Here is a 9375-nt window from a genome sequence, read left to right on the forward strand (position 1 = left end):
CAGGCTCAGCTCAGCCAGGTGGGTGTGAGCGGGTGTGCAGAGCCCAGCTGCCTCACAGCTCTGCCGTAAGAATTCGTACCTTCAATGCAGCGCTTCTCATGCCTGTATCTGCATTGTGCCACATGTCACTGCTCAGAGGGACAACCTGGAGTCCTCGCTGGCTGAGACAGAATGTCGCTACAACAACCACCTTGCTGAGCTGCAGAGCCAGATCACGTGCGTGGAGCAGCAGCTGGCTGATCTGCGTGCAGAAATGGAGTGCCAGAACCAGGAGTACAAGATCCTGCTGGACGTCAAGTGCCGCCTGGAGCAGGAGATCCACACGTACCGCTGCCTGCTGGAGGGCGGGCAGCAGGACCTGCTGTAAGTAGGCTTGAGACGCGCCGAACGGTACAATAAAATACCTGTGTCCTGGGCATTTTAACGAAAAAGCAAAGTGAGCAAGAGGTGGAGGTGCTGCACAGCTCCCTCGCTCTCACTGACCCGTTCTGGCTGCCCGGCAATGGACGGGGACCGTCGGCCATCGCCACCGAGAGAACGGTCACGGCAGCGTTCTGCCCAGTTTGTGCCCAAGAGGGAAACAGACTGAGAGCAGCAGGAGCAATGAACCAACTGTAGTTCTAGTTTATCTGTCATTTCCTTCACCAAAATGTTATCTTCCTGTTCCTTAGTCAGCAAGGAGGAATTGGTCAGTCTTCGGGTCTAGGAGGAGGAGTTGCAAGAACGAGTGGAATAGGAGGAGGAGGGATCATTAGAACAAGCCACACTTACACGTCATCGGCCCAGATGCCATCCTGTGCGGCTGCCGAGATACAAGGTAAGGCCTGCAACGCTCGACAAGATGTCCACAGTCTCTGTCCTAATGCAACAAGGACAGGCAGCAACAAAGATCTTTTCCACGCAGCTTACAGGCGCTATCTGAAAGTTTTATTGTGAGACTCTGCTGGGAAGCATGAGAACGGCCAAAAGGGAGGAGAGGGAAGGGGGACCGAAAGGAGAAGGAGAGAGTCAGGAAGCAGGAAAGCCACAGAGAACGTGGAGAAAGGACTATATGAAATCTGGGACAAAGGAAGGAAAGGAGAAAGCAGAGTGCCCAGAAATCAGGAAAAAATAAAAGCAGATAACTACCAGAATTATTTCAGGGGGAAGCTTCCAGACAAACTGAAAAAGAAAAAAATAAATATGGCAACAGCTGGTCCAGGAGAACGAGTGTGAGTAGAGGCACGGTTCTGGCAAGGCCCCTGACGCCGTTCCCTGATCCAGATTGCTGCTGGTGCAATGGCTGCAGCTTCCACCATTCGGCGTTTTCACGTGGACGGACAGACCATGCTCCAGCCAGCTCCAAACCCCATCCGCCTGACGGGCAGGCAACAATCAGGCCTTTGCAGGGACAGTATTTGTCTGCAACGGTGATTGAACTGGCTTGTGAAATGATCACGTGTGTAGAATGACAGTGTGGGAAAGAATCTATTTTTTGCCATAAACAAAGTAATGTTTCCTTTGATCTCTCCAGTGCCTTGCAGAAGGATTTGTGATTAAGCAGAGAAATGAGAATATCCAACGAGAGAATCCTGAAGCAGAGCCACGGATAGAGAATATTTACCGTATGCCTCTGCAAAGGGCAGGGAGCGTGCTCCTCTGTATTACTCAGCCATGCTAAGCAACGCGTCAGAGGGATGAGCAGAGCGCTGGGCCACATTCTGCTTTATTTTGCTATTTGCCTTTTCCAGTCTGTGTTGCTGCGTGTGCCCAGCCACCGTGACTATTGCTGGTGTTACCCAGCAGCACGATCACTCATGTACCTGTTGGTGAAAACATTTCTCTAATAAAACTTTGCTTCTGCCTGATGCAATCAAGAAACCTGTCTGTGGAAACTGAGTTCCTTTAGAAATCAGCTGCCGATCCATGCACAAGGGCCACCTCAGGCGGTCAGGGTCGCACCCCACGGGGAATAAAGGTGCTTTGCCAGCGGGAGCCAGAGAACGGCCTCGCTGACGGAGCAGGGCTTCTCCCCCCTCACTGCCCGTTCCTGCCTGACACCCCCCGATCGACACCCCGCAGCCTCACCAGGCAGGTCCCCGGGTGCTCCCGCAGCCCCTTGTGCTCAAACACCGTTTCAGAGACACTGTGGATGCCAGGGATGGAGCTTCTGGAGCCAGAGTGCCCGGGCTCAGCCGGGTGCTGACCCAGCTGGGCTGTGCCCTCGCATCCCGCGTCCAGCCTGGGCACTGCGATTCGGCTGAGGAGGAGACCAAGGTCTCCACGACTGATTCGATTAAGCTGACATGGTCTCTGCTGACCTGTCCCTTTCATTTGATAGGAATCTTCCCACTGGTCAAAGGCCTTCCCGTTGGAGGCAGAAGGTTTCTCTCCTGTCTCTTTTCACACCGTGACCGAGTCATTTATGGCTCATCCCTCTGTTCCAAAGAGTTTCAACCTGAACATCAGGAACCGCAGAAGGATCGTACGTTAAACACACCTTCTTTGGAGAAGTGGACAGGGCAGGAGGGAGCTGAAAAAGTGCAGCTCAGCAGAGAATTTGGTGGAGAAAAAGGCAGCCAGGGCCTTCAGATACACAGAGCCATTGTGTCCCAAGCAAGGCAGAGGTCCCTCCCTGCTCTGGGCCTCCAACAGCAGCCGTGTAGCTGGTGCTGAGTCAGCGTGGACCGGCACGGTAGCGTGCGTGCGTCCTGATGCTGACACGCACGGAGACGCGAGGGCAGCGGTTCGGTAACTCCGGGCCCTGGAGCACTTCTGGTGGGTGCAGCCATGGGAACCGGCCGTGGTGAGCTCACGGAGTCATTCCGGGCTTGGAGAGTTTTCAGTTAAAAGCCATCATGAGCTGCAGGGTGCTTTGAGGATTAAAGTGTCTGTTGGTCCAGAAAACCAAGCAGTGATGGGTTTTAGAGGTCCACTCCACCCTGCAGGTTCCCAGCTGGAACGGGGTGCGGCTGCGGTAGGCGCTGGCACGCTGCGATGTGGCTGCTGCAGGAGAGTCCTGCTCACTTAGAAGCTCAATTATTGATGTATCGGGGGGCAGGTGAAAGGTGCCCTTCTCCTGGTGTAAAAGACCATGGAGAGGAGATGTCTCCATGGTATTTCTTTTATTTCATCTACCAGACACTAAACCCCACAATATCCAGGGGCTGGAGCAAAATAAGAAAATGCAGCGCTGGCACACCTGCACTGACGGCTCTGAAGAGTGGCCATAGGTAAAGGTTCTGAAACCAAGACTCTAAATCACGTCTTATTTCAAGACAGGTTCCAGCCCTACAGAAAGTCCCAGACTTGATGCAGAATGTCTCTGCAGACATGAAAGGCTGGTGCTTCACAAGAGAACAAAAGAAATACTTATCAGGGTTATAATGGCAAATTTCCACTGGTTGGACTCCCCTGTGCAATCCCAGTTGTTCTCAGAGCTTGGGCTGAGAAGAAGCTGGAAAGCAAACCTTTCCCTTTTCCTTTCCCACTGCCTTCTCCTGCCCCGTTCAGGGCAAAGACAGGCAGTGAGACAACCCCCTGCTGCCCTTTCTGGCCTCAATCCTTCCTCGTCTACCAGTCCTCATGCTCTCATTTCTAAAAATACAAAGATCCTGTATTGATACTCTTCCAGTTTTCATTCTTCTGGAAACTCTAGGCTGCCTCCAACCCATAAAAGCTCCCTGCTTTCTGCTGGCAGTCCCGGCTGTTTCCCACCAGGTCTGGGCCAGTTTCCTTCTCCTGCAAACTGCTGCTGACATCTAGCTGCTCCACCTGCTTCCCCGTGCTCCTATCAAAGCCTTCCCACCCTTCCCACCAGGTCCGGCGGGTGCAAAGCATGCTCCTTCCCAAAGGAGCTGTCCTAGATTCCAGAGAGGTGAAAGAGACCTAATGACATGGCCAGAAGGACTCCAATGATCGACTTCATGAACATGCCCCTGGAAAGCCCCCGGGGGGTACAGACTCAGCTCCTGAGACACTGTGATGTTGTTTGTGGACCTACAAGTTGGGATGTGTCTGGAAAGCATGAGAAGGCAGCTTGTGATAAACAGCTCCCCAGCAGAAAACACCCTGGAAACAACCCGTTTATTAAAGAGCTGCAAATTATGGTGCCGCAAAGCTTGGGCTGGAAACTACATTTCCATCAGATTTCCATATTTTTTTGTGCTAATGAGACAGACCCAGGAAGCTCATGAGTTCAAATAACCGAATGAAAACAGCAGGGAAGGCTTAATTTATTTTTTAAGGTCTTCAGAACGATTATTTACTTTTATCTGAGCTTAACTAGTGCACCCATTTCCTGAAGACAAAAAGGAAAAACAGCAAGAAAGAGAGCAAGTGTGTGCCACGCAAGGGTCCTGGGCAAAGGCGCCTGCCGAAGGCCGTGGCAGAAGGGGGTGGGTCTGATGGACAAAGCTGCAGGGGGTCCCACGGGGGGCCGAGGGATCTCAGGAGAGCAGGAGCCATCCTCTCTGGCCTCCGCAATAACTGCCGCAAGAGGCACGTAGACATCCTCCACTCCCACAGAGGGGTAAGGCATCCCATGTTTCTGCCTGCGTTCTTCTGATGTGCTAAAATGATAACTGTGGAGCAGAGGAATGTGCGCTCCCTCAGAAAAGATGCTTGCTGCAGACAGCTGTTGGGAAACTCCTGAAGAATCATCCCCAGGACCGGCAAAGCTTCAAGCGATGCAATATTACATCAGTTTCGGCTCATTCTTGCCACCACACCCTGACTCCAATTATGTTCTCCAGTCCTAGTAACGAAATTCAAGTATTCCTTCCCATACATGGCTTTTACCCATTCTGAGCTTTGCTCCTTGGTGTTGAGGGACTGAGTGGAGCACAGCTGGGAGGGGAGGGCAGGCTGGTGTTCAGGCACTGCCGTTCGGTTCAGCCCAGCCAGGTCCAGCTGCAGACCGAGTAAAGCACTCGAAGCAAGTCTCTCCACACCTCTGTCTCCAGCCTGCTGGATGTCACAGGAACGCTGCTGGCTTCCATTGTGCTGGATAAGCAACATCCAAGGATGCAGAGATAAGGGGATGATCTTTTCAACAGAAATAAGGAGGGTAAGAGTGATGAAAGGATGGGCAAATCCATGAATACCGGGATAATTCAGCCCTTCAGTAAATGGGATGATTTACCTGCCGTAATAATAGCTATTCCAGTGCAGGGTCCTGACACAGAGTGAGGATTTGAGCAAGAGTTGGATCTCACTCGTTCCCCGGTGAAGCAAGCTTGGAGAATTTCTTACAGTGAGCGATTAGTTCCAGAAAGCTGTGGAATGCCTGCAAAAGAAACCGGCTGGCCCAGAGAGGAGGCCATTGCTCTTAAGTCTGAGCAAAACATCTCACGAAAATGAGCTCAGCCTGAGCTTTGTTGTCAGAAGAGTGAAAGGATTCTTACTTTGTAATTTCTCTGCCTAGTTGAGATCTGGAGACATTAGTGATAGAGAAGAACCTCTAGTTTGTATTTCATCCACCTTCCTCAAGCCAGTGTAGGACTGGTGTGGGCAACGATCGCTCTGCCAGCTTTACCAGCAATTCTGCCGCGGTGTTTCCTGGGACAGTAACGCCAACCAGAGTGCAGCCCATACTGCCAGAGCCCTTTGCCCATAGGATGTTTCCTCTCCCACCCACTGTTTCCAAACACCCCCCTTCCCCGCCAACAAGCGCTATCCATAAGGATGGAAACTGCAGAAATATCTTTCACTGAACAACAGGAAATATTTAAAGTACTTCTACCTTCCCCTACGCTCTCCACATAAAGAACAAATCCCTCATGAGCTGCTGGAGAGCCCTGATCATCTATGAAGAACCTTTCCTCCGTGTCCATTAAGAGATCACTCCACAGCCTCACTCGTCTCGTAGCCGAGTGTCTGGGGCTGACACTCTGCCAACGGAGAGACTTGCAGGTTAATCTCTGTCTCTCTGATCTTTCCACAGAGTTCTTACATCATTCCTCATACATCATTCCAGAGACAAACTTCGTATTTAGTCTTTCTTTTTCATCTGACATATTCCAACATCAGCACCTTGCACGAAAACTGCTTATTCAACTCAAAATAAAATGAAAATAAATTAATGAGAGATAAAGAGCCCTTTGATGCAATAACCTTTAATGATTTCTTCCTGGTATGTAATTTAGGACAGTGTTTTTCCTGGCTTAATGCTGTAAAGTTTGCATCATAAACAAAAAGCTGATGATTCATAAAACATTATTGCTAATGCATTTTTGAAATTAGCAAGAGACATGTAAAGTACCTTCCTTGTCGACCAGGATTCTTGAAAGGAAACTTCCCTTTGAGAAATTATTCTTGGCACCAATGGCTGGAGTAGCCAGCCTTATGGGAAGAAGAGACAGAGGTGACACCCACTGTGGAAGGTATAAATAGAGTTCCGCGGCAGCGGACAACTCGCAGTCTGATTTAATATCAAGCTGTGCATCTTGCTTTGGGCTCCTGCTTGCATTTCCAGCTGCTGGCGCCATGAGTTGCAACATTAAGGAGACTATTACGGTGTCTAGCAAAGGCAGGAGCAGTGGTGGCAGCTGTATCATTGGTGGTGGTGGTGGAGCACGGATTTCTTCCTATGGGATAGGCAGTGGCAGAGGTTTTTCTGGAAGGAGTTACTGCGGTGGAGTGAATTATGGAGGGGGACTGAGTGTTGGTAGCTTGGCTGGTGGGAGCTATGGAGGTGGCAACTGCTATGGCAATGGCCTGGGCTTTGGCCTCGGAGGCGGTGTGGTCGTTGGTGGTCTTGGTGGCGACTGTTTGCTTTCATCCTGCGATGAGAAGGTCACCATGCAAAATCTCAACGACCGCCTGGCCTCCTACCTGGACAAGGTGAAGTGCTTGGAGAAGGAAAACGCTGAACTGGAGTGCAGGATCAGGGAGTGGTACGCGACCCAGGGCCTCTCCTGTGAGCCCCGGGACTACAGCTGCTATTACAAAGAAATCGAAGATCTTCAAAATCAGGTAATCCTCTTTTCCATTTGTTCCTCCTCTATTTAAAACTGATTCCTGCATTTGTGTTTAGAACCCCCTGCAATTGTTAGGGGTAACTTTGGTGCTGTTCAGTGTCTTTGCAAACACACACGTTGGCAGGTTCCCCCATGGGTGCACACTAAAGATGCATGCTGCAAGTGATCCAGGCGGGACAGTGCTCTTAAAGAGGAAAAGGATCCTTTGTTGCATTGTGTTTTGACCATACTATTATAATATCAGCAAGTGTGCTCTGAGGAAACGTAGTGGTGTCAGCTGTACCAAAGGAAGCACTGCAAATTCTAGGTGGGAAAGGTTCTGTGTTTAAGATTGATTGCTGCAGTGGCACAAAGAGCCTGATCCTCATATATCCACAGTGAGAGTTACGCCTGATCTGAAGGCTTAGAGAGACCTTCCAGCTGTCTTCCCTGAAGAACCTTAAGCTCGAAGCCAAGAACACGGCAGCCTGAGTGCCCGCGGAGGCTGACTGTCTCAAGGAAGGTTCTTTCGGTGGTTCACTTCTTTGTGAAGCATTTTCAGAGCCTGCCTTCAGACCTCGAAACTGGGAAGTCCCAGCTCCCAGCTCTTTAACTGCCAACCCCTGCACAGCCAAGCTCTGTTCCTCACTGGCTGTGAGTGCCGCAGGCAAAGCCCCCTCCTGCAGCTGCTCTGCTCAAGGAACAGGGTCACCCAAGGAGGAAGGAGCAGAAAAAGGCAGTTGTGCAGACTTGCACCTAGCTGCGACCTAGACACAGCCCTGGACTGTGCCAGCAGAGAGAAGTGCCGCATCTCTCACGGTCTGCTCTTTTCCAGATTGTCTGCGCAACCATCGATAACAACAAGATCATCCTGGACATCGACAACAGCAGGATGGCCGCTGACGACTTCCGCGTGAAGTGAGTGCCCCCCGTGCAGGCAGCCCCCCGGCCCCTCCCTGCCCCTTCGCCTCTCGCTCTGGAGTCTCGGTGCGCTAATTAGAGACTCCGACGAGTTTCTCTGCAACACCACATTAGGGCAGGATGGAATGATGAAACTCATTTTGCTCTTGGTCAGCAGCCCTCCCTTAATTAGTATTTTCAGGTAAAACTTTGGCAACAGCGTTTGTTGGTGAGGGCTGGGGACCACAGCGGAGGGAGTGGTCCTTGGTGGTGTCGCTGGCGCATTCCCATCACAGACCAGTGCAGATTGGGATCAGCAGAGCAGAAATGCAGCTGAATAAGCGGCACCAAACATACAGTCATCAGGAGCAGGAAAAAAATAGATGAGGAAGAAAAGCTTTCACATAACAGGCGTGAACGGCCGTGCAGAGAGCTGGTGCAGGGTGCGTTCAGCTTAGACCACAAACACTGCTCCGAGCAGGCAGGTGGGGAAGGAGATGCAGCCGGTCTGAATTTCTGCTTTCTTGCACAAACCAGGTACGAGACGGAGCTGGCCCTGCGCCAGAGCGTGGAGGCCGACATCAACGGCCTGCGCCAGGTCCTGGATCAGCTCACGCTCTGCCGGTCTGACCTGGAGGCACAGCTGGAGTCGCTGCGGGAGGAGCTCTGCTGCCTGAAGAAGAACCACGAGGAGGTAGGTCCTGCCCCTCTCCTGCCACGAGCGTTAACTCCTGCAGGATCCAGCACCCTCCCCTCCGGGGTCCCCACCCCTGGGACTCCTGAGCTGGGGAGAGGGGCGCTGCCAGGGGCTCTGCTCTTCCCTGCACAGGAACTGAGCTCCCTCGGGTTTTGCCTCCTTTTAACAAAATGACATGATCTGGTGGTGTTTCCAGGAGATGAACTGTCTGAGGAAACAATCGACTGGAGATGTGAGCGTGGAGGTCAACGCCTGCCCTGGGCCAGACCTCAGGAAGATCCTGGAGGAGATGAGGTGCCAGTACGAAACCCTGATTGAACGCAACCGCAAAGAAGTCGAGGATTGGTACGAGTGCAAGGTGGGTGAATGTGTGCAGCTCTGAGCTTCCCAGGCTAACAGCAGGCAGCGGTTCCACAGGGATTCATTACACGTTCAAACCACACAACACCCTAGACCAGCCTTTAGCACCGGTTAAATCGAGCAGGTGGCACAGGGGATGCTGCCGCTCTGAGACCCGAGGCAGGAACTCTTTCCAAAGCAGTAACAGTGAGAAGAACTGGACAGCAGGACTGTTAGGAGAGCAAGAGGAATGATGAGCGGGGTTTACACTCCGTTAGGATGAGAGAGCTCACCCAAACCTTTCTCATTCCATGTATTTTGCTGGATTCGCTGCCCTTTCCTTAATACTTAATCTGACTTACATTAAACATTCCCTGAACACCTGCATTCTGGTGATTTTCAGATTGAGGAGGTGAATCGGGAGGTTATTACAAGTGGTCAGGAGGTGGAGACGTGCAACAATCAAGTCACCGAACTGAGACGCCAATTGCAAGCCCTGGA

At 51.6% G+C, this 9375-nt stretch overlaps 2 protein-coding genes across 2 annotated transcripts; both read left to right on the forward strand.

The window, feature by feature from the left end:
* Positions 1 to 136: 136 nt before the first annotated feature.
* LOC104469131 (keratin, type I cytoskeletal 14-like) lies at positions 137 to 1860 on the forward strand (the record flags this gene model as incomplete). The annotated part of the gene is made up of 3 exons (XM_010083513.1): positions 137 to 363; positions 672 to 817; positions 1514 to 1860. Coding segments are annotated over 3 exons (399 nt in total), but the record flags the coding sequence as incomplete, so codon positions are not given.
* A 4557-nt stretch (positions 1861 to 6417) lies between these two features.
* On the forward strand, positions 6418 to 9367 carry LOC104469130 (keratin, type I cytoskeletal 14-like; the record flags this gene model as incomplete). The annotated part of the gene is made up of 5 exons (XM_010083512.1): positions 6418 to 6954; positions 7774 to 7856; positions 8376 to 8532; positions 8732 to 8893; positions 9278 to 9367. Coding segments are annotated over exons 1-5 (981 nt in total), but the record flags the coding sequence as incomplete, so codon positions are not given.
* Between the last annotated feature and the right edge of the window lie 8 nt (positions 9368 to 9375).

Source organism: Pterocles gutturalis, unplaced genomic scaffold (genome assembly GCF_000699245.1).
Source record: "Pterocles gutturalis isolate BGI_N339 unplaced genomic scaffold, ASM69924v1 scaffold49145, whole genome shotgun sequence".
Lineage (NCBI taxonomy): Eukaryota > Metazoa > Chordata > Aves > Pterocliformes > Pteroclidae > Pterocles > Pterocles gutturalis.